Source organism: Molossus molossus, unplaced genomic scaffold (assembly GCF_014108415.1).
Source record: "Molossus molossus isolate mMolMol1 unplaced genomic scaffold, mMolMol1.p scaffold_m16_p_3, whole genome shotgun sequence".
NCBI classification, from domain to species: Eukaryota; Metazoa; Chordata; class Mammalia; order Chiroptera; family Molossidae; genus Molossus; species Molossus molossus.
The window spans coordinates 95,355,740-95,382,661 of NW_023425366.1; the positions used below are offsets into that span (position 1 = coordinate 95,355,740).

Here is a 26,922-nt window from a genome sequence, read left to right on the forward strand (position 1 = left end):
CGCGATTTAACGCCGGAGATTCCGGCCGACTGAAGTGGTAAAGGTGGGTGTGTCTGGAGGCGGGGTGCGGGAGTTGTGAGATTCTCGTGAAGAAACGGAAGGGTTCAAAATTAGAGAAGTGAGAGTTGTGGGCTCACAGGAAGGTATGGACCCTACTTCGTATTGGGGTGCACGGAGTTGAGGGTGGGGTCATGGCAAATCGCATACTAGCAACTGTCGCCTTAGCAACTGCTCGGGACACCTAGGACCCCGCCCCCTGCCTGCGCTCCAAAGAAAGAGGAGGAACCCGGGTTGTTTAAATGTGTTTTTTATTTTTTTTAGAGAGAAACATTGATGGGCTGCCTCCTGCAACCTCCCACCCCCCAATGGGGATCGAGCCTGCAACCCTGGGCATGTGTTCCGACCTCTCTGTCCATGGGAAGACGCTCAATCCACTGAGCCACACCGGTGGAGCTAGCCCGGGCTGTTTAAATGGCTTGGGGTGGGGTAGGGAAGGAGAGTGGCTCCATTTTCTCCAAGGCTCTAGTGCCCCTATCGCTGAGGTTTGGTGGGCGTGCAGCTCCGTGTTTAAGGACCTACGACTGGGTTCCCTGGCCGACGCCCCATTTCCCTGCCGATTGGTCCACAGCCCTTTCAGGGCGGGGCCGGGGGCGGGCACTTTTCGCCCGCTGTGAGGCTAGGACCTCCGGGTTTCCTAGAGAGGACTCGGAAGTGCTCTGGGGGTTGGATTTATGGCTCAACCCTGATGGACTGGGGAAAGCTTGGATTTGCTTACTTCCGGCGAACAAGTGTTGCGAAGTGTCGGCTTCGGTTTTCCATTTGTAAGAAGAAACCGACCTTCCCAGCCCTGACTGTGGGAGCTCGGTCTTCCAGTAGAGTTCCTTGAGGCTGGAGCCTTGAGGAAAGGGAATGGGCTTTGTGTCCAGGCGGGGGCCTTGCCCCTAACCTTCGCTGGGCCGGTCTCCGTGTGTACGGTGTCAGGGTCGGTTCCGAGAAATCCAGGTCCAAATCTGTACTTATTTCCCTGCTTCTTTTCGGGACCAATGAAGTCTCCCGTTGGTCTGTCAGGCCCTTGTGGCTTGAAGGACAGCACCAATTTTGACCATTGTAATGTTTTTGATCCCTGTTCTGACTTAAGTTTGACGTAATGGTAGAGAGAAGGAGCGACTACATCTGGACTAGTTAGTAAGTCTTGTACTATTATTTTTATGAAATTTAATGTTCTTCACCAGTAAAACTGTTGGTTGGGCCTGATATCAGCTTTTTATGGCTCTCGTTTACATTTTTTTAAATGTAGGAAATATTCTCTAGTAATATTTTATGGGTGGAGTGACAGCTGCCTTGCAGTTCATATTTTAAGTGAATTACCCTGTTGAGTGGTCATCTTTAGTATAAATGACCTCTTTGTCATCTCTTTGCTAATAATAATTTTCAATATATCAGTAGGTTGCACACTAATGAACGTGTCCTTCAGAAGATATTAAAGAGCAGAAAACAGATTTGACCAGTGTAAAACAGCTAAACTGGAGAGAGATCCCTCTGAGTTTGGAATGATAATGACAGAATCTAGAGAAGTTATAGACTTGGACCCTCCAGCTGAGACTTCACAAGAACAAGAAGATCTTCTAATAGTGAAGGTAGAAGAAGAAGACTGCACCTGGATGCAGGAGTACAATCCACCAGTGTTTGAGACTTTTTACCAGCGCTTCAAGCAGTTCCAGTACCATGAGGCATCAGGTCCTCGGGAGGCACTCAGCCAGCTTCGGGTGCTGTGCTGTGAGTGGCTGAGGCCGGAGTTACACACCAAGGAGCAGATCCTGGAGTTATTGGTGCTGGAGCAGTTTTTGACCATCCTTCCTGAAGAGTTCCAGACCTGGGTGAGAGAACATCATCCAGAAAATGGAGAAGAGGCTGTGGCTGTGGTAGAAAATATACAGCGAGAATTAGAGGAACGCAGACAACAGGTGAGTGGAAGAGGAGACATTAGAGCAATCAGGAAGGAAAGGGAGAAAGTTAAGGAGCTGCTGAGTAGGGGTGAGCTCCTTAACACTCTGGTGCTTAATTCATATTCTTTTGTTCTCCTGGGATTAGGTACACTGTGGAGATTGCCTGCCACTCCAGCAAAGAGAAGCAGTATCCAGTGTGTTAATCTGGAGAAGACAGTCTGCGATTTTGTTTAGTTTTAAAATTACTGTATTTATTTTTTGTGTGACATGATACAAATTAAAAAGGTACATAAGGTTGTAATGAAAAGTAAATTTTGCTGACCCCTAAGTCTCCAGATGCCTATTCTCACCAGAGGCAACCATTTATATGATACATGTATATCCTTACAGTTATACTGTATTCTGTATATATAAGCATATAGGTATATGACATGCTTAAAGAAGCACAAATGTTTTCAAATCACTGCATACTTCTGCCTCTTGCTTTTTTTCTTACAGCTTGGTTTGTTTCGTGTCAGTACAGATAGAGTGACCTCACTCTGAAACTGCATTATATTCTATTGTATGGATGTATATACCATAATTGAACTTCTGTTGAGAGCCATTTAAGTTGTTCCTTTAGATTGGTTCTGAATTTTTACTACAACCAAATTTGCTGCGTGAATATCTTTACATACATCATTAATTGTAGATTAAATGCTAGGAAGTCCAATTGTTGGCTCAGGGGCCATATGCATTTGTAATTTTGACAGGTGTTGATAGAGTGCCCTCGTTAGAGGTTATACCAGTGTATATTCCGAACACCAATGTATGAAAGAAATATTTTTTTCTACAGTCTGATAACATTATCTAACTTTTTGATTTTTGCCAGTATGAAAGAGGCAGTGTTCCAGTTCTGTACAATTTTAATGCATTTCTCTTATTATGATTTCTCTTATGAGTGAGTTTGACCACAGTACATATTTTTTAAAAAATTTTTTTTCTTTATTCATTTTATAGAGAGAGGAAAGGAGAGGGAGAGAGAGATAGAAACATCTATTGGCCGCCTCCTACATGCCCCCCACTGGGAACTTGGCCCACAACCTGGGCATGTGCCCTGACCAGGAATTGAACCAGCAACCTCTTGGTGCATGGGTCAGTGTTCAACCACTGAGCCACACTGGCCGGGCCACAGTATATATATATATTTCTTTTGTATCCTCACCTGAGGACATTTTTTGTTCAGATAGAGTAGGAGGGAGAGAGAAAGAGAAACATCGACATGAAAGGTACACATCGAGTGGCTGCCACCCGCATGACTAGGGCCAGGGACAAACTGCAACTGAGATACGTGCCCTTAGCGGGAACTGAACCCGGGTCTCTCTGGACCGCAGGCCAACGCTCTAACTGCTGAGCCAAACTGGCCAGGGCCACAGTATATATTTTAAAGGGCTATGCCTACACCCTTTTATTGCGAATTATTGGTTTATATTATTTACCTATTTGAAAAAGTGAGGACTGTGTCTGTCATTGAATTGCAAGTGTTATTTTTCTGTGTTGTTGTTTGTTTTTGGAGATTTTTGCTTTACAGGGTGTTTTAATTTTTGTGCAATCAGTTATGTTGTTTTTGGGTTTTGTGCCATTCTTAGAAAGGCCTTCTTCACTACAATATTATAAGAAACTTTTCTCATAGCTTTTTCTTCATTTTTTATTTTACTCTTTTAAGTGATCCATCTGGAATTCATTTTGGTATGGTTACAACTTTATTTTTTTACAGATATTTATCAGGTTGGCCCAGTAAGTTGTAATCCACCTTTTCCCTCTCTCATTAAATTGCCTCTTTATTACATACCGAATTTCTGCATGTATTTGGGTCCTTTGTGGTCTCTTTATTCTATTTTATTGATCTCACTGTCTGTTCATGTATTAATATTTTAATTATTTGAGCTCTATGAAGTCCTTTGGTATATGATAGGGTTACCCTTTCTTCCAAATTACATTTCAATATTTTTTTTACTTCCTTATGACCTTTAGAATTACTTATTTAGTTTTCACTACCCCAGAAATCCTGTTGGTATTTTTGTTGGGATTGCATGAAATTATATATTAATCTAGGGAGGATCAATATCTTTTACTTTTTTTTTTTTTGTTACTCCTTACTTGAAGATATTCCTCCATTGATTTTTATTGTTGGTTTTTTAAACTTTTCTTTATTGTTGAATGTATTACAGATATTCCTCCTTTTTCCCCTATTGACCCCCTCTTCCCTGCTCCCACCCCCCTCATGCCTTTCTCCACACTGTTGTCTGTGTCCATTGGTTATGCATATAAGCATATAAGTTCTTTGGTTTATTTCTTCCCACCCCCCTACCCCATCCCTCTGAGGTTTGTCAGTCTAACAACCAATTTGTACTTCTTAACCCCCTTCCCCCAATCCCTCTCCCATCTGGCAACCAACAAAATGTTCTCTCTATCTATGAGAATGTTTCTGTTCTGCTTGTTCATTTTGCTTATGGATTCAATTGTCAATAGATATGTATTTATTGCCATTCTGTATGTTCATATTTTTGATCTTGTTTTTCTTCAAGAAGACCCTTCAACATTTCATATAATACTGGTTTGGTGGTGATGAACTTTTTTAGCTTTTTCTTGTCTGGGAAACTCTTTATATGGCCATCGATTCTAAATGATAACTTTGCAGGATAGAGTAATCTTGGTTATAGGTTCTTGCTTTTCATCACTCTGAATATTTCTTGCCATTCCTTTCTGGCCTGCAAAATTGCTTTTGAAAAATCAGCTGACAGTCTTATGGGAGCTCCCTTGTAAACTAACTAACTGCTTTCTCTTCCTGCTTTTAAGATTCTCTCTTTGTCTTGAACCTTTTGCATTTTGATGATGATGTGTTGGTGTGGGCCTCTTGGGGTTCATCTTGTTTGGGACTCTCTGTGCTTCCTGGACATGTATGTCTGTTTCCTTCACCACGTTAGGGAGGTTTTCTGTCATTGTTTCAAATAGGTTTTCAATTTCTTGTTCTCTCTCGTCTCCTTCTGGCACCCCTATGATGCGAATGTTGGCATGCTTGAAGTAGTCCCGAGGCTCCTAACTCTATCCTCATTTTTTTGGATTCTTTTTTCTTTTTTGCTGTTCTGATTGGGTGTTTTTTGCTTCCTTATATTCCAAATCAGTGGTTTGCTTCTTGGCTTTACCTACTCTTGAATCTCTGTAAATTATTCTTTATTTCAATTAGTGACTCCTTCATTTCTGACTGGTCCTTATTTATGCTCTTGAGGCCCTCACTAAGTTCATACTAAGGTAATTGAGCATTCTTATAAGCAGTGTTTTGAACTCTGCATCTGTTAGATTGCTTATCTTCATTTCATTTAGTTCTTTTCCTGGAGTTTGTTCTGTTCTTTCATTTGAGACATATTTATTTCTCTCCTCATTTTGGCTGCCTCCCTATGTTTGTTTCTGTGTATTAGGTAGAGTTGCTATGTCTCCTGGGCTTCATAGGGTGGCCTATTGTAGTAGGTGTCCTGAAGAGTACAGTGGCACAGCCTCCCTGGTCTCCCATCTGGGCTCTTGAGGTGCACCCCTCGTGTGGACTTTACACTCTTCTGTTGTAACTGAGTCTTGGTTGCTGTTGGCACATCAATGAAAGGGTTTTACTCAGGCTGATCAGCTGCAAGGACTGTCTGTGCCCACTATCCACCGACCTCTGACAACTTGGAGGATCAGCTGTGCAGGGGCCCACCATACAGAGCAAGACTTATTTCAGCAAGGTTCTGGTACCCATTTAGTCCATTCCTTGAGTATGTCACTTGTGGAGGTGGTTGGGTGGTGGTGCTTTGCAGTGTTCTGAAGCTGTCCACTGGGTGTGCTGGCTCTGGGACAGGTCAGCCACTGCCTGTGTTCTACCCAGGGCCACCAGGCATAAGCTGCAGAGTGATCTGTAGATGGCTGCTTCTTGTGCTGGGCTTGAAGGTGCCCAGGCAAAGCCAAGTTGTGAACCAAGGCTGGCTGCTTCTAGTGCCAGGCCTGGGGCCACTTAATGAGAGGTATGGGGCTGCTGAAACCAGATGCTGCTTGTTTGAGAGGATTTAGGAAAATCTGAAGCAGGATCCAAGATAGGCCAATCCTATGGTAAAGCATCAGGTAGCAACTTGGGTGGGCCTGAAAGTTGGGTGGGGCAGGGCCTCAGGGAATCACCAGGGTGGGGTAACCAGTGTGAGCCAGGTTGCTGGAGTCCCAGATATGGCTGCTGTCTGCCGGCCTCATTGGGGAAGGGCTCACCAAAGGAACAAAGGTCTCTGACAGCATATCTGTCCAGCCCTTGCCCCAATGCCAAACAGCTCGTCCCCGTATGTCTCTGGTGCCTTTCGAGCTGTCTCCTTCACACTAGACCTCCGAGGTAGCAGTCTGAGTAAGTCCGTGCACAGGCCCTTTAAGAGGAGCTGCCTGGGGCTTCAGCAGCCTCAGTCTCCCTCAGCCTGAGTTCCTGCTGGTTTATACAGCCAGAAGTTATGGAGACTTCTCTTCCTAACACTGAAACTCTGAGCTGGTGGCCTGGTGTCAGAGGGGGACCCCTCACTCCTCAGGGAGGACCTTCACAGCCAAGGTATCCTGATTTTCATTCACCACAAGTGGGTGTGGGACCAGCCCGTCCACGCCTCAACACCTCCTACCAGTCTCGATGTGGCTTCTTTAATTTCCTAGTTGTAGGACTTCCATTCAGCTTGATATCAGGTGGTTTTGAATGATGATTGTTCTGTAGTTTAGTTGTAATTTTGGTGTGGTTGTGGGAGGACTTGATACTGTGTTTACCTACGCTGCCATCTGGACCAAAAGTCCCTCCATTGATTTTTAGGTAGAGTGGAAGGGAGGGAGGGGGAGAGAGAGAGAGACATTGATGTGAGAGAGACCCTGACAGGGGCTGGGTATTGAATCTGCAACCCTTCTGTTCTTGGGCCAACACTCTAATTGCTGAGCCAAACTGGCCAGGGCAGGATCGACATCTTTATGTTAACAGCTTCTTGTACTTTCTTAGTTGTTTAAAACCTGATCTTCTACCTTCCTCTTGTTACTAGGCTCACACTCTCTTAAACTTTAATTCTCTCTTTATAGCAAAGAATAAAACTTATGGGATTATTGGTCTATAAGAGTTTGAAGCTATTTAGAGAATTTCCTTTATTCTTCAGAGCCATTACACTTCATTGCAACGTACCAGTTCATTATTCTTTACCTCTGGGTAAGGGGTACTTTAGCATTTCAGAACATCCTCAGCTTCTTCAGCTTAGCGCACTCCATGAGGCAAGCGGGCAGCAGAGAGAGTTGCTGCTGACCTGTGGTGAGACCCTGCAGTTCTCTTAAATGATTGTCCTACAATTGGGAATGTTTGAACCTTTCTATTGCTTTTAGGACATCTAGTTATTACTTTTTTTTTTTAAATCTAATTTGGGACATTAATGGACAAACTTTCCTATTTTTTTTAGTAATATTCAAAAGTATAGCTTAAAACAAAAAGCATTTAAAAATTTTTTTTCTTTATTGATTTTAGAGAGAGAGATGGAGGGAGAGGGAGAGAGAGGTAGAAACATCAGTGAGAGAGAACATCGATTGGCCACCTCCTGCATGCCCCCCACTGAGGATTGGGCCCACAACCTGGGCATGTGCCCTGACTGGGAATCTATCCGGGGACCTCCTGGTGCATGGGTCGACACTCAACCACTGAGCCACACTGGCTGGGCCAAAAAGCATTTTTTAATAGAGGATTTACAGCAGATATTACACATTTACCTCTTTCAGTATGATATGCAGCCCATCTTTGGAAGGGACACAGAGAACAATCATTTCTTAGTGGTAGTCAGGATTTGAGGCCCAGAGAGGGGATTTCCCATGGGCCTCCACAGCACACTTTGACTTTCTGCCTGCCTCCTGTATCCCTGACGTTTTTTCCTCAACTTTATCTCCAGGCAGTTCTTGTCTCTGCAAACCTTTTCCCAGGCTTTATCCTTAACCTTTCTCCTTGGTTTCTCTGTCCTGATCTCAGGGAACATCACAGACTGCTTTGGTTCTCTGGTGCCCACGGTGCCCTTTGAAATACTTGGCATCATCTTAACTCTGTTCTGAGCAGGTCAGCAAGGATGCAAACTTTCAAAGAGAGTATTTGCCACAACTGTTTTGCAGCTGCCTGTTAATGTAATTCCTGTGCCACATTTTGCCAGTACTAGGAGGGTTAAAATCTAAAGTGTTTGAAACCATAAAGGAGGGAAAAGGGGGATGGTGACCCTATGTTAGTGCAGGCTCTTTTTTAAAAAATGTATTTTATATATTTATTTTTAGAGAGAGAGATATAAAAACATAGACGAGGGAGAACATCAACCGGCTGCCTCCTACATGCCCTGCACTGAGGATTGAACCCACAACCTAGGCATTTGCCCTGACCGGGAATTGAACAGGTGACCTCTTGGTGCTTGGGTCGACGCTCTACCACTGAACCACATTGGCCAGGATCAGTGCAGGATTTTATTACCTGCAAGGTTACTGCTGAGCTAGTACCTTCCAGAATAGGCAGATTCTAGAGACTGGTTGTGGCAGAGTAATTGTGTATACCCTAGGGTTGAGCAAGAGCCAAGAACAGAAGAATTGAGGACTGTGGCACACCAGATATAAACTAGCTCCAGTCTTAGTGTTGGTCTGCTGGAGAACCAAGTGTGACTTCCTGAATCCTATAATAGACCTTTCCAAATTCCTTTCTCACTTCTCTCCCTCTTCACTAAACTTGACACTGGCCTACCTAAGATTCCTTGGCTGTAGCAAATATCAGCTTTCTGCCAGAGAGCTTTGCTTATATTGTACTCTCTGCCTTCAAAACTTCTTACTTTTCCCCTGGCTGGCTCCTTTCATCCTTTAGGTGTTTACTTAAGTGACACTTTCTCAGAAAAGCCTTCGATGACCACCCAATCTAAAGTAGGTCTCATCTGATCTGTCTCATGGCATTTCTCCTTTATAACATGACATGGTTTGTGATTATGTATGTATTTGTGTGTTGAAATGTTTAATGGAGGTCTTCAGCTAGACATAAACTGTGTTTATTAAGCCACTGTATTAGTGCTTGGCTTGTTATAGACGCACATTAAATATTTATTATAGGAACAAATGAATAACGTGAATTTACTGGATTTTTAAATAGCCTTCTAGGTAATGTACTGATTGGTGTGGTTGTGGTTGTTAGATTGTGGCCTGTCCTGAAGTCCTTTCTCAGAAGATGGTGCCAACGGGAGCTATGCAGGAGTCCTTCAGTCACCAACTTCTGGCTCTGGACCCCCAGCCTGAACAAGAGCCACAGAAGCCTCATCTGGAAGAAAAGGGTGGGTATCTGACTTGGTGAAGCAGATGTGGCTAGAGCGTGGGGGCCCTGGCCATGTGGGTAGGCAGTGTTTGTAAGAGAAAGACTTTTGGTTGGGCAGCCACTCTCCAATCAGCAGAATCTGGAAGTTGGGACAGTCTGGGGACCTAGAATTGAGTCCCTGGTATTAAGAGAGTCAGCTTATAGGATGGCTAGGAACTGTACAGTTCTATTCAAAAGTAATGCAGATGATGACAACTTTATAGGTATTGTTAAAAGATCTACATGCCCTGGCCAGTTTGGCTCAGCGGTTGAGCATCGGCCTGCGGACCAGAGAGTCCCGGGTTCGGTTCCCGCTAGGGGCATGTACCACAAAAAAAAAGAGAGAGAAAGAAACAAAATATCATAATTTTTTTTCACGAGTTTCCCAACTTTTTCATAGATTTTGTCGTCTTAATGTTTATGTAAAAAAAGCTTTCTGGTTCCTAATTGCATTCAGTGCAGGCTGCTCATTCACCTTGAAGTCTTTTTTTAAAATAGTATGTTTTAATTGAATTTTGAGAGAGAGAGGAAAGGAGAGAAAGATAGAAACATCGATGTGAGAGAAACATCAATCGGCTGCCTCCTGCACACCCTTTACAGGGCATCAAGCACACAACCTGGGCATGTACCCTGATGGGGAATAGAACCAGACCTCTCAGTCCATGGGACGATGGTCAATCCAGTGAGTCACACCGGCTGGGTGACCTTGAAGTCTTATTTCAAGCAGTGCTTCACCATGACCTTTAGAGCATTTGTTCTCTCTCTTTCTCTCCTCCCACCCCTGTCTATTTTATTAACCTATATTAGATATATCAAGGAAGAAAAGTGAACAGTTTATCTTATTTCTGATGCTATATGTACACAAGCCTATAATCTCTAACCAGGAACTCTTGCTGTCAGATATAATTTAGAATTCAGAATTTTTCAGATTTAGTAAGGTAATGTGATTTATATACCATATGTTACACTACCAACAGGATTTGAGGCAGTACCCCATAATCACACACATTAATATTTCAGTAGTGACATGTATGTATATTTACAGTAACAGATTAAATAAACTTTGAATAGCTTCACATATTGGTCAGGTTTTGTTGTCAAATTAGTTCAATGCCTAACTTCATGAAAAAAACCTTTGGTGTTTAGAACTTCGGGATTTCAGAATTATGGATTAGAAATTGTGAACCTGCATTTCCTGTTTGGCCCTAGGCTTTCTTCCAGGTTCCCCTTACTGGTCAGGCGTTTCACTTGACATGTCCTATAGCTCTAATCTCTTCCAACTTTCCTTTCACTGTGGTAATAATAATAAGAGCAGCTACAGCAGCAGTTATGACTTCTGTGGTGCTTACTGTGTGTCAGGAGTTCTAAGCTTTAGTTGTAGGAATTTATTTAACCTTCAATGTACCAGAAACAACAGTCTTTACTCTTACCATCTGGGGCCAGTGGATTTTATTTTATTAAAAAAAATTTTTTTCCTGTATTGATTTGAGAGAGAGAGGAAGTCAGAGGGAGAAAGAGATAGAAACATTGATAAGAGAGAACATTGATTGGCTTCCTCCTGCATGCCCTGCACTGGGGATTGGGCCCACATCATGTGGCATGTGTCCTGACCGGGAATTGAACCGGTGACCTCTTGGTGCATGGGTCATGCTCAACCACTGACCCACACAGGCCAGACTATTTTTTTGTTTAAGTCATTTTATGCATAATATACAAAAGAATCAAAGGATAATAATAATTTTTAAAGGGATTTTAATAAGAATTAAACTTCCTTGTATTAAGTACATTTTGATAATAAATACCATTAAAAAGTGAAAGAATACTGTCACATAATACTTGTCTCTTTGACAAAATTAATACTTTCTTTTTAGCAAAATGAGATGGTCAAGAATCTTGTTGCAAAATATTGCATGATGAAGTCCTTTCCTTTGAATGACTCACTGGATGAGATGGTCATGCTCTTTTTATGAAATTAAAAATAGAGTGTTTATTATTGATTCTTGAGTTTGAGAAAATTCATCTAGGATATTATCATTTGTAGACTCATTCTAAGATTTCCCTTATACTTTCAGTTTTATCATTAGTGTTAGAGAGCACGCTGCTCTCTGTCACTCTTCATCCTCATTCATCTAATAATGGTGGAATATCTTCTGCATATTTTTTTCTCTTTGCCAATATGGGTGGAAAATGAAAAATTCTGAATTCTTAACTATGCTCAATGAAAGCTAAAAGCAGGTGTCAATAGTCTTGTACCTTCTTGAAGATGATGCCAAACTCTGCATAATGTATTTAATACTTTGGGAATAGTGAAAAATGATGATGTATTTTACTGTTGTATGATCCTTTCTTTCTCCTCTCATTTCTTATTATTTTAGTCTTCTATGCTCTCTTTGGGAATAATTAATGAATGATGACTAGTAAAAATGAATTAATTTCTCGGATGATGAAATAGAAAAATGTTAATGTTGTTTTTTTTAAAAATTTAAACCCAATTCATTTTTTTTTTTTTTTTTTTTGCTTAGACGATGTTTATTTCTTTTATTTTTTTTCTTATGTATTACAGATGTTTCTCATTTTTCCCCCATTGACCCCCCTCCTCCCCACTCCCACCCCCCTCCCACCTTTTCCCACACTGTAGTCTGTGTTCATTGGTTACGCATATAAGTTCTTTGGTTTATTCCCCCTCCCAACCCCTTTCCCTTTGAGGTTTGTCAGTCTAGCAACCAATGTGTTCTTAATCCTTTCACCTTTTTCACCCATTCCCCCGACCCCACTCCCATCTGGCAACCAACAAAATGTTCTCTGTATCTACGAGAATGTTTCTGTTCTTCCTGTTCATTGTCGATAGATATGTATTCATTGCCATTTTGTATGCTCATATATTTTATCTTTTTCTTCAAAAAGACCCTTCAACATTTCATATAATAACGGTTTGGTGTTGATGAACTCCTTTAACTTTTTCTTGTCTGAGAAAGTCTCTATATGGCCATCGATTCTAAATGACAGCTTTACAGGATAGAGTAATCTTGGTTGTAGGTTCTTGCTTTTCATCACTCTGAGTATTTCTTGCCACTCCTTTCTGACCTGCAAAGTTTCTTTTGAGAAATCAGATGTCAGTCTTATGGGAACTCCCTGTAGGTAACTAACTGCTTTTCTCTTGCTGCTTTTAAGATTCTCTCTTTATCTTGAACCTTTTGCATTTTGATGATGATGTGTCTTGGTGTGGGCCTCTTGGGGTTCATCTTGTTTGGGACTCTCTATGCTTCCTGGACGTGTATGTCTGTTTCCTTCACCAAGTTAGGGAATTTTTCTGCCATTATTATTTCAAATAGGTTTTCAATTTCTTGTTCTCTATTTTCTCTTTCTGGCACCCCTATGATGCGAATGTTGGCACGTTTGAAGTTGTCCCAGAGGCTCTTTACACTATCCTCATTTTTTTGGATTCTTTTTTCTTTTTGCTGTTCTGATTGGGTGTTTTTTGCTTCCTCATATTCCAAATCAATGGTTTGCTTCTTGGCTTTACCTACTCTATTATTGAATCTTTGTAAATTATTCTTTATTTCAGTTAGTGCCTCTTTCATTTCTGACTGCGCATCCTTCATTTCTGACTGGTCCTTTTTAATGCTCTTTAGGCCCTCACTAAGTTCACTGAGCATCCTTATAAGCAGTATTTTGAACTCAGCATCTGTTAGGTTGCTTATCTCCATTTTGCTTAGTTCTTTTCCTGGAGATTTTTTCTGTTCTTTCATTTGGGACCTGTTTCTTTGTCTCCTCATTTTGCCTGCCTCCCTGTGTTTGTTTCTATGTATTACTTAATGAGAGGTATGGGGCTAGCTGAGACCAGATGCTGCTTGTTTGAAAGAATTTAGGAAAACCTGAAGCAGGATCCAAGACAGGCCAATCCTATGGTTAACCACCTGGCAACAGCTTGGGTGGGCCTGAAAGTTGGGTGGGGTGGGGCCTCAGGGAATCACCAGGGTGGGGCAACCAGTATGAGCCAGGTTGCTAGAGTCCTAGATTTGGTGGCTGTCTGCCATCCCAGGGAAGGGCTCACCAAAGGAACAAAGGCCTCTGACAGCATGTCTGTCCTGGAGAAAGCCCCCTCTCCAGCCCTCACTCCAGTGCCAAACAGCTCAGTTCTTCCCTGTATGTCTCTGGTGCCTCTCGAGCTGCCTCTCCAAGCTTAGAGGGAGAGAGTCTGAGTAAGTCCATGCGCGGGCCCTGTAAGAGGAGCTGCCTGGGGCTCCAGCCACCTCAGCCTCCCTGAGCCTCAGTTCCCACTGGTTTTTCCAGCCAGAAGTTATGGGGATTCTCTTCCTGGCACTGAAACCCTGAGCTGGGCACCTAGTGTGGGAGGGGGACCCCTCAGTCCTCAGGGAGGACCTTCTCAGCCAAGGTGTCCTCCTGATTTTTATCCACCACACGTGGGTGTGGGACCAGCCCATCCGCCTCCACCCCTCCTACCAGTCTCGATGTGGCTGCTTCTTTAATTTCGTACTTGTAGGACTTTCATTCAGCTTGATTTCAGGCGGTTTTGAATGATGTTTGTTCTGTAGTTTAGTTGTATCTTTGATGTGGTTGACGCGATACGGCGTTTACCTATGCCTCCATCTTGACCAGAACTCCGAAAAATATTTCATGATATAGAAAAATAAGATCACTCAGACCCCATTTTGTATTTGAAATTTAAAGTGTCGAATGTGGATCCATATAGAAATTATAAGATAGAATGAATTTTATTATATTTTTAAATAATACTAAAATTAATTTTTTTGTTGTTCTTCAGAAGGCCTCTAAAGGAATAAAAGTCATATAATTTCAGTCTTTAAAAATAGCTAAAAGTGTTCAAAACAGAAACCCAAAATTTTGTCTAATAGACCTAGTTAGTATACCAAGAGTTAATGCTCACCCTAACCCAGTGGAATGAGTAGGTATTGCTGTTATCCTCATGTTAGAAATTAAGAAGCTAAGGCCTGTAACATGGTTAAGTAATTTGTTCAAGGTCACGAAGCTATTAGGTGACAAAGTTGGAATTTTAACCCTCTAAATCTACACTTTTATCCCATTCTGAGCTGTCCTACCCTTGATTTACCACCAGGCCCTCTCAAGTGCAGAATCCTGTCCCTAAATTATGTCATCTTCCCTCTACTTGCAGAGACTCATTAGATCAGGTTACTCTTTTCTTCTGTTCCTAGGTGCTGCTTCTCTTCTCTGTCCTGTTTGCCGGACCCTAGCCAGTTTCTTCATTCCAACAAAATTACTGTGTTGTGGTTTTTTTTTTTTAATATACTGGAGGATGCTGCCTCATGCCTTTGATAGCAGTTTGATAGCTAGAATTGTTTTATCTGCCTATTCTTGTAACACACAGAGTAGGCTTAATAATATATACTAACTGGTTGACTATTAACCAACCATAGTTTCTTGGGAACTTCAAAAAATAAGTGGAATTATTTAGAATGTAATTATTATAATAATTCCAATTATAATTGGAATATAATCTATATTCAAAATTACTGTTCAAATATAGACTATATTCACCCCTTTTTTCAAGTCCTCTTTTTTTCTTTTTCTTTATTGATTTTAGAGAGAGAGAAACATCAATGAAAGAGAACATTGATTGGCTGCCTCCTGCATGCCCCCCACTGGGGATTTGGCCCACAGCTTGGGCATGTGCCCTGACTAGGAATCGAACCAGCGACCTCTTGGTGCATGGGTCAACGCTCAACTACTGAGCCACACCAGCTGGCTCTTTAGGTCCTCTTTTGACTCTTTAGCCACACTCCTTGTTTTAGACTCTGTTTTTGTCTTTCATCTGTAACCATTATCTCCTTTTTGCGTCATTGCTCATTACTTCCTAGTCTTTGGACAGAAGCAAGCTACATATACATATATGCCTCCAGGACTGAGGAAACCATAGCAAGGTCTAAACTGTCAGGTTATTTGTTCAAGTTGGGTCCCACAGAGACAGTGAGATCTGGATGCACCATGAATCTTGACAAAAAAACAAGCAGAGGTGACAGCAGAGTCAGATAGTCACCAGCATCTAGAGATCAGACCCTCCAAGCATTGCACATGTTATTCACTCTACTTGCAAAGTACCCTTCCCCTTGCCTCACCCCATCCCTTTCCTGTGAAAGTCTTTTCTGATGCTCCCACCTTCCTCTCTCCACTCTGTAGGTGCCCCTGCTTCTGTGTTCCTACAAGGTGAACTTTAAGTAAAATATTCATAGTTTATCTTATTCTGGAAGTAAGTAAGGCTAACATGTCTGTCCTCCCCGTTAGTGAAATTTTGGAAGGCAAGAATTGTTTTATCTGCCTATTCTTATAATACACAGTGTAGGCTTAATAATATATACGAACTGGTTGACTATAAACCAACCACAGTAATTCCCTGAAGGGAGAGCATGTGGACTAAGGCCTTGCTAATCAAAATGTGGTCCAAGGAGCAGCAGCACCAACATCACTTGGTAGCTTGTTAGAAATGTAAAATGTGGGGGCTACCCCAGATCTACTAAGCTAGAATCTGCTCTATGCCAAGAAACCCAGGTGATTTGTTTGCACATTAAAACTTGAGAAGCCCTGGGCTCTAGGCAGTGCTTCAGATCCATGGAAGCTGTGAGACTTTGGTTATTCTTTGAGATGGTTAGGTTTGGTCTTGGTAGAGCAGAACTCATCCTTATAGGGGAATGGCACAATCTGAGGTCGGCAGCAGGGATTAGACTCCCCAAAGCAAGGAGTCTAGTATTTTGGGTGGAAGGGTGAATATAGGGTAAGTGTGGGAGGGGCTAGAATGTCGAGGGTCTTGAGAGCCAAGCGGAAGAATTTGATTTTGATGTGGCAGGGCACCACTGTAGATTCTTGACCAAAAGTGGAATATGGTGGCAATCAGAGCTGGGCAAAGATATTTTCACTGACACCTCTTTTTCTCCACCCTCAGCCCTTCCTGCTCTCCAAGTTTCTTCCCTTCCCCTGAAGGACAGCCAGGAGCTGACAACCTCACTTCTCTCAACTGGGTCCCAGGTGAGCTGGCGTCCCTGTGCCTGCAATGAGGACCCATGTCTATTATCAGAGAAGTAGCTGCCTTAATCCTGAGTCTTTATCAGGAGTTCTGTCTCTTTAACTAGAGACCAGGTCCACCTTGGGTGTGTACTTTAATGTCTTTTTCTGTTCTACCCAGTACTCCCCGATCCTCTTTGAAGCAAAGTCCCTCCTATTTCTTTCCTTAATGCTTGCAGTTCTTTCCCTCACTCCAAGTTTGAACACAGGGAATGGGAATTTAGTGGAGATCTCATGTTTCAGACATTGGTGAAAATTGAAGATGTGGCTGATGTGGCTGTTTCCTTCATCCTGGAGGAATGGGGACATTTGGACCAGTCCCAGAAGTCTCTCTATAGGGATGACAGGAAGGAGAATTATGAGAGTATTACCTCCATGGGTAAGACTTATTTTGTCTGCATTGATCAGGACATCTTAATTTTGTTAACTTACAAAGAATATTTCTAGTACATCTTATAAAAGCATGTATGTTTTAAGTGGTATGATGTAGCTTATTTTTTTCTGTGAAAGAATAAATTAACTCCCTCCCCCCTTATTCAATTTATTCTGATTATTTCCATCATAATAAGGGTATGACCGAAAACTGATAATGCTTGGGGGATAGTATTTGCAAATACTGTCTTTTACTACTTTAAAATGAAAAGGCTTGAAACTTAACAGGTTTTGATTTTAACAAATTTATAGTAGTTATTGTATTCTATTACTTGACAGATTGAATAATTCTTAACAATAATTCTCATTTGTGAAAGCATCTCACTTTGCTGAAAAACTTTATTATAGTAGTTATTATAATGTATCAGTGGCATTCATTCTTTTCCAATTCATGGATGGCTAGTCGTTCACTCTGTTACCATTCTCAAATCACTGTTACCTGTTTTATGATGTTTGCCTTGTTGGCATGTACATTTATATACCATTCTCCAAGCACTTTTAAATTCTGATTATTTTCTTCTCATTATCCATCTCTTTATTACATAATTTTTACAACTTCAGTATACTGTTCTCCATTAAGAACATGTTTAGTGGTTTCTGCCTCCTTAACTTTTCTGGGATAGCCATATTAGATTATTTTCATGCCAGTAGGTTCCTGACAGCATCAAAAAAGGTCAAGATTAAAAAAAAAAATTCATCATATTTAGAAACGAGATTTTAAGAAATAAGTAAATGATTCTTGGAAACAGCTGTTTCCATGGAATGGCTGGGATGTTTGGGAACAAGAGACAGTTTCATTGAAGATTGCAAAGGAGAGGAAATTTGAGAAAGTTCTTGTAGCTAAACTTTCAAGAACTTTATAAAGGGGAAGAGAAAGAGAACTGGTCACCGAATGAATACATAGATTTAGATGGATGGATTATTTTAGCATGTTTATTTTTCTTAAGGAGAAAGGTTTTTTGTTCTTGTTTTTGTTTGTTTGTTTTTTTGTTAATCCTCACCCGAGGATATTTTTCCGTTGATTTTTAGATAGAGTGGGAGGGAGGGAGAGAAAGAAAGAGAAACATTGATGTAAGAGAGACATATTGATTAGGTCCTGCATGACCCCGACTGAGAATCAAACCTGCAACCCAAGTATGTGCCCTTGACTGGGAATTGAACCCACGACCCTTCAGTCTACAGGCCGATGCTCTAACTGCTGAGCCAAACTAGCCAGGACTATCAGAGAAGTTTTAATCCTACTCAATACTACTGGAAAAGAATTAGTAGAGTGAGTTTGAAATGTTGGGGCAATGAAGAGCATATAGTTGATGTAGGGAGGTCCCTGGAAAATAGGATGCATGGTGAGATCCAGGTTACAGAAGGAAGATTGACTTTGGCTAGGGAGACAGACATCTCTTCCATTGTGAGATGAGGAGAGGATGAAAGAATAAGGCTGCCAACAAGTTTTTCAGTTGTGGTTGTAGGCTATTCAAGGAGTTCTTGACTGGATAGCTTTGACCTTCTTGAAATAGGAGACAAAGTCACCTGCTGAGAGTGAGCAGGTGATCGAGTAGGTGGTGGAGTAGAGGTGTGAGTGCAGTGGAGAATTTTGGTTTTAAAAAGGTCATGCATGCACATAGTAAAAAATATTCAAATAGTGTATAAATGGGTACAAAATGAAAATTGAGTCACCTACCCCTGATCCTCAGTTTCCTTGTCCTTCACAGAGGTGGTGACTATTATCATTTTCTTGATTGTATCTCCAAACATATTCTGTGTATATACAAGTTTGTGCAAATGATAGCATGTCATATACTATTCTATTTTGAAATACATTGATATATCTTGGAGTTCATAATGGAAGTATTTTAATGTAGCTGCTGAGAAAAATGAGTTGGAAATGAACAAACCTTAGAAACATAGAGTTCTAGACAGGGCACCAGTGAGGGTGAAGAGCATGAATTTATAAAGCACCAAATCTGCCTAATTGGGTATTTTTGTACCCCCCCCCCCCCACACACACACACACTGTGTAACTCAGCAGCTGGGCATAACATTGAGCTGTGAGTTCAACTGAGCTATTGAGTTTCCTGAAAAAATATACAAATAAACCAGGAGAATCAACAGAAAGCTTGTCATGTACATGGAGGAGAAGCAGGGAAAGAAGATAAAAGCAAATCTGTAAGCCTACTGATATAACAACCTGTATAATCTTCTTCTCTGGAAAAGGGCACCAATGAGGTGCATTGGGCTCATGATTTTTTTTTTTTTTTATGAATTTTTATTTATTTTTTTGTTACAGATATTTTACCTTTTACCCCATTGGCACCCCCCCCCCCCCCGCCACCTCCGCCCCGTCCCCGGCTTAGTTGTCCATGTCCATTGGTCATGCATACATGCATATAAGTTCTGTGGTTTATCTCTTCCCACCCCCCCACCCTCCCATCCCCTCTTCTGAGGGATGTCAGTCTGTGCCCTACTTCCGTGTGTCTGGGTCTACTGTATTCCTCAGACTGTTATGTTCATTATATTCCTTATATAAGTGAGATCATGTGGTATTTGTCTTTTCATGATTTTTTTTCAAGTTTTTTTTTTTCTTTATTGATTTTAGAGAGAGAGGAAGTGAGAAGGAGAGAGAGATAGAAACATCAATGAGAGAGATCATCAGTTGGCCGCCTCCTGCATGCTCCCCACTGACGATTTGGTCCACAACCTGGGCATGTGTCCTGACTGGGAATCAAACTAGCGACCTCTTGGTGCATGGGTCGATGCTCAACCACTGAGCCACACCAGCTGGACTGTTTCTGTTGATTTTTTTAGAGAGAGAGAAACATTGATGTGAAAGAGATACATCGATTGACTGCCTCCTGTATGCCCCCTACAGAGAATCGAACCTGCAACCCAGCATGTGCCCTGATTGGGAATTGAACTGGGACCTCCCAGTCCATGGGACTATGCCTAATTGACTGAGCTGTATTGGCCGGGTGGGCTAATGATATTTTTCAAATTCACCTCCCAAAAAACAAAGCCATGAGCTTGTTTGATTTGTTGAATGGGAGAGAGTTCTAATAATAAATGTGTGAGCATAAGTAGTTGTGAATCAAAGAAAAAAATATTTTGATGGCTGGGATTACTTGCCTAGTTAAATGGGGGAGGAAAAAACATGTAAAAAGTCTAGTTTTGTGATAGAATTTTTTGTATTTGTTTGTTTCTACTATTAAAATATCTTTTTAGGAAGAGAACTCACTATATCAAAAAAGGATAGTAATAGTATCTACCTCGAAGGGTTGTAAGGATTAAATGCCATAAAATTGTAAAGTGCTTAAAGGCATAGCGCCTGCTCTGTAGTATGCACTCAGCAAATGTTAGCTCTTATTATATTATTATGTCACATTTGAAAACAAAAAAATTTATTATAAAGTTCTCAATAGGCCATGATCTCTCTCTCTCTCTAGCATTTAAAAAATAATTTTCCCTATTTTTGTTCAGTACTGAAGATTTGTCTTTTCAAATCATATTAAATGTCTGTTTTGAGTGAAGTATATGTTGCTAATTCAGTTACATAGGGAACTGATTGCAGTCTCTTAAACATCTATATTCATCAATGACTATTGAGTGTTAATCTAGCTCCTTTTTTCCTGACAGTAATAGGTCTTCTCTAGGTATAGAAAGAATGCCTTTTTTCCCCTTTAGACTAATTCATTCCACACTCAGATTCTTTGGGGATTGAAAGAGTTAGAAATATCCTCTTTCTTCTCCAAGCTATGACTAAACAGGAAGAGGAAGCTTAAGACTGGCTTAGCTGCATAGCTCAATATCAGATTTGATTAAAAATAGTTCATATTGTTCAGGTATTCATAATCAGATACTCTGTGTAAGTAACATACCAAGGGGATTACATCTTCATTAAATAGAATGATTACTCTCCCAGTCTCATCTGTTTGAACCATTCTTGCTAGTTCTTTCTTCTTTAACCTTAGTTTCCTGCTAAAATATTCTTTAACCCAACATAATCACATAGCTTTGTTAAAATGACTTTTACAAAGTCATGCTCATGTTAGTTTCATATAATTATTCTATATCCCTTAGTCAATTTCTTTCTTCTAATGCAGAAAATAGCTAAATTTTCCATTTTTCTTCTGTTATTTCAGATTGCAAGTCCAAGAATGACAATATGGAACTCATAGTAAAGCAGATTTCTGATGAAGCCAAATCACACTGGATGACATCAGGAAACACTGAAAGAAATGTTCCCCAAAGCCAAGAGTTTGGAGAAGTCAATGACCTTCACGGCATGGCAGAAAGGTGGCAGGTAAACCCCAGTGTGGAGAAGTCAAGGCAGAAACCTTCCCAGAAAAGAGATCTTGGTGCCGTCACAGACATTAACCATAAGCAAAACACAAATGCTGAGAGAGGTCACAAATGTAATGATTGTGGTAAATTTTTCCTTCAAGCCTCAAACTTCATTCAGCATCGGCGAATCCACACTGGAGAAAAACCATTTAAGTGTGGTGAATGTGGGAAAAGCTATAACCAGCGTGTGCACCTTACTCAGCATCAGCGAGTCCACACTGGTGAGAAACCCTATAAATGTCAAGTGTGTGGAAAAGCCTTTCGTGTGAGCTCCCACCTTGTCCAGCATCACAGTGTGCACAGTGGAGAGAAACCCTATGGATGTACCGAATGTGGGAAAAACTTTGGTCGGCACTCCCATCTGATTGAGCACCTGAAGCGTCACTTCAGAGAGAAATCCCAAAGATGTATGTGTGAAGAGTTTGTATCGGAGAATAAATGGAGACAAAAAATTTTATCTTAGAACAGATGGGTTGTAACAATGGGAGTGGTAGGAAGGGGCAAAGATTACAGTCTATTTTATTATTATTTATACTTCAGTTGTCAAATTAGGCAAAACCCTATGCCCTTGCCCCTATCCCCACAATTTTCCTTTCCCGAGAAGTATTTGCTTTGAGCTCTGTTTTCTTCTGGTAATTCTATATTTTAAATAATTCTTCTTTTGCTTTACTCATCAATTTTAGACATTATCTATTGACTTTCTATTGTAGTAAATAAGGAATTGGCTTCTCTTGCTTATTCCCCTTTTCCAACTTTTTCACTTATTTTATTTTAAAATGATAGACAGGAAGTTTGGAGGAAAGAAATTGGGAGGGAAAAATCACACATAATCCTACCATCCTAACTAATATAACTATTACAATGTAGTATATTTTCTTCTATCCTTTTTCATAAGTCTATTTTTTTTTAACCCTCATCTGAGGTCATTTTTCCATTTGTCTTCAGATAGAGTGGGAGGGGAAGAGAGAGAGAGAAACATCCATATGAGAGAGACACATCGATTGGTTGCCTCCCACATAACTCCAGCCAGGGCTGGGGGGCCAGACTGCAACCAATGTATGTGCCCTTGACTGGAATCGAACCCCTGACACTCTGGTCTGCGGGCCAACACTCTAACTGCTGAGCCAAACCGGCCAGGGCCATAAACCTGTTTTTATACGGTTGTACTGTAGGGCACAATTAAACATATGCATTTTTAAATGTTGCTTGGCCCTCCTGTTTGTTATTTTTGATACACTGCCATTGTGTAGAGACATCATAATTTACTCAGCTATTCCCCAGTTGAACTTCTAAAATTTTCACTTTTGTCCTGATAACTGCTTATGCCTTTTTCTGTATTGAGGATTATTTTCTCATAATACATGCTCAGAAGTGGGAACAGTAGATGAAAGGCCAAAAACATCTTCATGGCTCTTGATATATATTGCTAAATTGCTTTTTATTTTTCTTTTCTTTTATTTAATTAATCAGTTAATTATTTTAGAGAGAAAGGGAGGAGGAGAGAGAGAAACATCGATGTGAGAGAGAAACATTGATTGGTCACCTCCCATACTGCCTCTGACCAGGGAGATTGAACCTGTTACTTGGGTGTGTGCCCTGACTGGGAATTGAACCATGACCCTTCAGTGCACAGGATGATGCTCCAACCAACTGAGCCACACTGGCCAGGGCTAAATTGCTTTTTTTAAAAAAATTATACCACATAAAAGAGTATCATTTGTATTAAATTTCTTCCAGGGTTATCAAAAACTTTTTTTAACAAATTGAATAAGCAGAAGATAATACATTGCTGTTTTTTTTTTAAATCCTCACCTGAAGATATTTTTCCATTAATTTTTAGAGAGAGTGGAAGGAAGGGAGGGGGGTAGAGAGAGAGAGCAACATCGATGTGAGAGAAACACATCAATTGGTTGTCTCCCGCAGGATCCTGACTGGGGCCGGAGATGGATCCTGCAAGTCAGGTTTGTGCCCTTGATTGGGAATTGGGAATCAAACCTGGGACTCTGGTCTGCAGAGTGCTCTAACCGCTGAGCAAAACAAGCCAGGGCTCTTTGCTGTTTTTATTTTCATTAATTTGGTTATGAATATTGTTGAGTGAGTGTTATTTGTTTACTTATCATCTTATCTACTTAATGAATTATATAAGGATGAGATTATCATAAACTGTGCTGTGAACTTAAAGGCTCTTATTAACATTCTTCAGAAAACTCTAAGACTGGCTAAAGTGTTTATTTTTAAATTATGCCTTTGATGTCCCCAAGTCCAGCTACTTGTCATTCACATTAACAGCCACTGCCACCTCTTCTGTCATGGAGTAGAAGTTTATGTAGTTCATTGTGTCTTGTTATTTATTTTTATATTTTATTTTCACCCAAGGGTGTTTTTCAATGATTCCAGAGAAAGGGAGGGAGAGAAAGAAACATCAATGAGTTGCCTCCTGTATGTGCCCCAACCAGGGATCAAACCCGCAACCTGAGTATGTACCCAGACTGGGAATTGAACCTGTGACCCTTCCGTGCACAGGATGATGCTCCCACCAACTAAACCACACTGGCCAGGGCAATTCATAGTCTTGAAAGTTCTGGGTTGGGCTCAGCCAGTTCTACCCCATTCTACTTAGTGACTGCCTTATTGGGGAAATCCATCCAATAGGACTCTGGTCTTGGAAAGCATTTGCTTTAAAAGTGTCTTTCATGTCTTTCCTGCATTCTTGTGACTAGTTTTCTAGTTAATACTCACCTACCTCCTCCATTTTTTTTTTTAATCAAAGGAGGGATACTTTATATGCTCATCTAGCCATATTTATTGAGAGCTTCTAGTGCTTGGGATACAGCAGTAAACCAAATGGATGTAGTTCATGCCCTCATGGAGCTGATGGGAGTAGCAGACATTAAAGGTGATGAGCATTTCCAAAGGACATGTATCAGGTGCTGTGGGAAGGAATCTGAGGCTAGAGTGTAGGCTAAGGATGAAGAGAGCAGAGATTGATATATTACCTACCCTCTTGACAATACATTATACTGGCTCATTTCTCCTTTTTCTTGGCTCCTAATCAGGTATTCTTCCAACACCATATCCCCTTTATAATTCTTTACTTTTCATTCTTCCTGTTTTTGTCAGTTCTCACCATCTAATTGTGTGTTTTTGTTCTCTCTCATTCTGTCTGCCTACCCCATTTTGGAGTCCCTACCCCTTCCACATTTTCTATCTCTTCTCCCATTTCAGAATTCCTATCTCTTCTTACCATATAATAAAAGCGTTTTGCTGATTCTTGTGAATGCCTAATTTCAGTTATTCCAATCACCCTTCTCAGTAAGCCTCTTGTTTGTCTTGTTTTCACTGGACAAATACCGGTGTTCTTTTTATTCCTGTTGACATCAAGTACATACATGCATTCCCTTTGTTACTCCTGTTACATCATACTTTCATTTGATTATCCTGTTTTTCCTGACAGCTTTTTTTTTCCTATAAAAGAAGTGATGACATTTGCATCTCCTCTTTATTTTTTCAGGCAGTGACAAAAGAAGTAAGAATACAAAATTGAATGTTAAGAAGAAGATTTCAGAATTTTCAGAAGCAGACTTGGAACTATCTGGAAGAATGCAAAAAAATGTTTCTCAAGTTCAAGATTTTGGAGAAGGCAAGTTGGATAGAAAGCAGGGAATTCCCATGAAAGAGATAATAGGACAACCCTCTTCCAAGAGGACAAATTTCAATGAAGTCACGTACGTCCACAAAAAATCCTCCACAGGAGAGAGACCACATAAATGTAATGAATGTGGAAAAAGCTTTATTCAGAGCGCTCATCTTATTCAACATCAGCGAATACACACTGGGGAGAAACCATTTAGGTGTGATGAGTGTGGCAAAAGCTATAATCAACGTGTGCACCTAACTCAACATCAGCGAGTCCACACTGGTGAAAAACCCTATACCTGTCATTTATGTGGGAAAGCATTTAGAGTGAGGTCTCATCTTGTTCAGCATCAGAGTGTGCACAGTGGGGAGAGACCCTTTAAGTGTAATGAGTGTGGGAAAGGCTTTGGGAGGCGTTCACACCTTGCTGGGCATCTGAGACTTCACTCTAGAGAGAAATCCCATCAGTGTCATGAATGTGGAGAAATCTTTTTTCAGTATGTTAGCCTCGTTGAACATCAAGTGCTCCACATGGGTCAGAAAAATGAAAAAAATGGCATTTCTGAGGAAGCATATAGTTGGAATTTAACAGTGATTGAAGATAAGAAGATTGAGTTACAAGAGCAGCCTTATAAGTGTGATATATGTGGCAAAGCCTTTAGTTATAGTTCTGACCTTATTCAGCATTACAGAACTCATACTGCGGAGAAAACCTGTAAATGTGATATATGTAGAGAAAATGTTGGTCAGTGTTCCCACATAAAACAATGTCAAAAAACCTATTCCAACATGAAATCCCATCAATGTAATGAATGTGGCAGAGGTTTTACTCTGAAGTCACATCTTAATCAACATCAGAGAATCCATACTGGTGAGAAACCCTTTCAATGTAAGGAATGTGGAATGAATTTCAGCTGGAGTTGTAGCCTCTTCAAACATCTGAGAAGTCATGAGAGGACAGAGTCCATAAATACCTTAAATGTATAAATGTTTCTGTCATAGCACAGTTCTTAATTTAGAGAAGCCTTCCTGAAGAGAAACGCTACTCCTATAATGAATGTAGGAATAACTTCAAACAATTTCTCCAGCTTAACAAACCTACAGATATGTTGAAGTTCAGTTAGAATTCAGGAACACTGGAAAACAATAGATAATCTATTTGCTTTTCTCAAGGAGAAATGCTTTCATTAGCATCTTCATGCTTGAGAATGTAGACAAAGGAGAACCCATGGATGTGGTAGGTGAAGGAAAGCCTTCAGATGGCATTTATTCTTCATTTGAATCTCAGAACATTGACGTTGGGAAAAGCCTCGTGAATACAGTAGACATTAGTTTTATTTGTAGTTTCTGCCTTGTTTGACAGCTTATCTATTCAGGGAAGAGCACAGGTAGAGAGAGAGAACTCTTCAGCATGATACTCATTTTGGTACCTCCAGTGAACCTTCCCTAGAAATGATTATCCTAGCCAATAGGAGGCACCAGTCATTGTTCCCATCATAAGTATTAAACCTTTTGAAAAAAAATTGACTTGTTTATATTTTGGCAGAATTGGGGTTCAGAAGCTGAATGGGGTATGTACCATCTTATTCAATCTACAACTTCCCCATGAAATACTCTACTTTTTTGTTTTGTTTTGATTTGATTCTGCTAGCATCTGGTTAGCTGTTAGAGGAGTTAAGTTTGTCAATTCAGGAGAAACTGTGTTGGCTAGTCATATCTTGAGAAGTGGGGAGTGGAACCTTACGGGAATAAAGAAGAGAAGACAGCCCTGGCCGGTTTGGTTCAGCGGTTAGAGCGTTGGCTTATGGACTGGAGAGTCCTGGGTTCGGTTCTCGCTAAGGGTGCGTACCTCGGTTGTAGTTTGTCCCTGTCCCTGATTGGGGTCATGTGGGTGGCAGCCAGTCGATGTGTCTCTTTCACATCGATGTTTTTCTCTCTATCTTCCTCCCTCTCTCCCTCCTGCTGTATCTGAAGATAAATGCAAAATGTCCTTGGGTGAGGATTAAAAAAAAGAAAAGACAGTCCAAACGGTGGAATCTTTTTTCTTTCTTCTATTACCAAAAATGAGGGCAGCTACACCCATAGAAGGAATTGGACCAACTTTGAATTAAGAAGCATGTTCCAAGTAATAGGTGTAATTCTCAGCTTCTC

General features: G+C 40.8%; 1 protein-coding gene across 4 annotated transcripts; it reads left to right on the forward strand.

The window, feature by feature from the left end:
• Nucleotides 1–26,318, forward strand: ZKSCAN5 (zinc finger with KRAB and SCAN domains 5). 4 transcript variants are annotated; one of them, XM_036278701.1, is made up of 7 exons: nt 1–43; nt 1,447–1,964; nt 9,157–9,292; nt 16,250–16,332; nt 16,612–16,747; nt 20,934–21,542; nt 24,647–26,318. In XM_036278701.1, the coding sequence occupies exons 2-7, from the start codon at nt 1,551–1,553 to the stop codon at nt 25,756–25,758; spliced, it is 2,490 nt and encodes an 829-aa protein (XP_036134594.1). In that variant the 5' UTR covers nt 1–43; nt 1,447–1,550; the 3' UTR covers nt 25,759–26,318. The 4 variants fall into 4 exon arrangements, with proteins under 4 accessions (XP_036134594.1, XP_036134593.1, XP_036134595.1 ...); XM_036278700.1 differs by lacking the exon at nt 1–43 and adding an exon at nt 713–1,185 and having other exon boundaries at nt 1,444–1,964; XM_036278702.1 differs by lacking the exon at nt 1–43 and adding an exon at nt 713–1,185 and having other exon boundaries at nt 1,444–1,964; nt 20,934–21,356.
• Nucleotides 26,319–26,922: the final 604 nt, after the last annotated feature.

What these genes read in the sequence shown, in the direction of transcription:
- ZKSCAN5 (XM_036278701.1), top strand. Translation starts at nt 1,551, where the DNA reads ATGATAATGACAGAATCTAGAGAAGTTATAGACTTGGACCCTCCAGCT. An exon ending in TAGAGGAACGCAGACAACAG is followed by an intron (nt 1,965 to 9,156) that starts GTGAGTGGAAGA and finishes TGTGGTTGTTAG; the next exon opens with ATTGTGGCCTGTCCTGAAGT. An exon ending in GCCTCATCTGGAAGAAAAGG is followed by an intron (nt 9,293 to 16,249) that starts GTGGGTATCTGA and finishes CTCCACCCTCAG; the next exon opens with CCCTTCCTGCTCTCCAAGTT.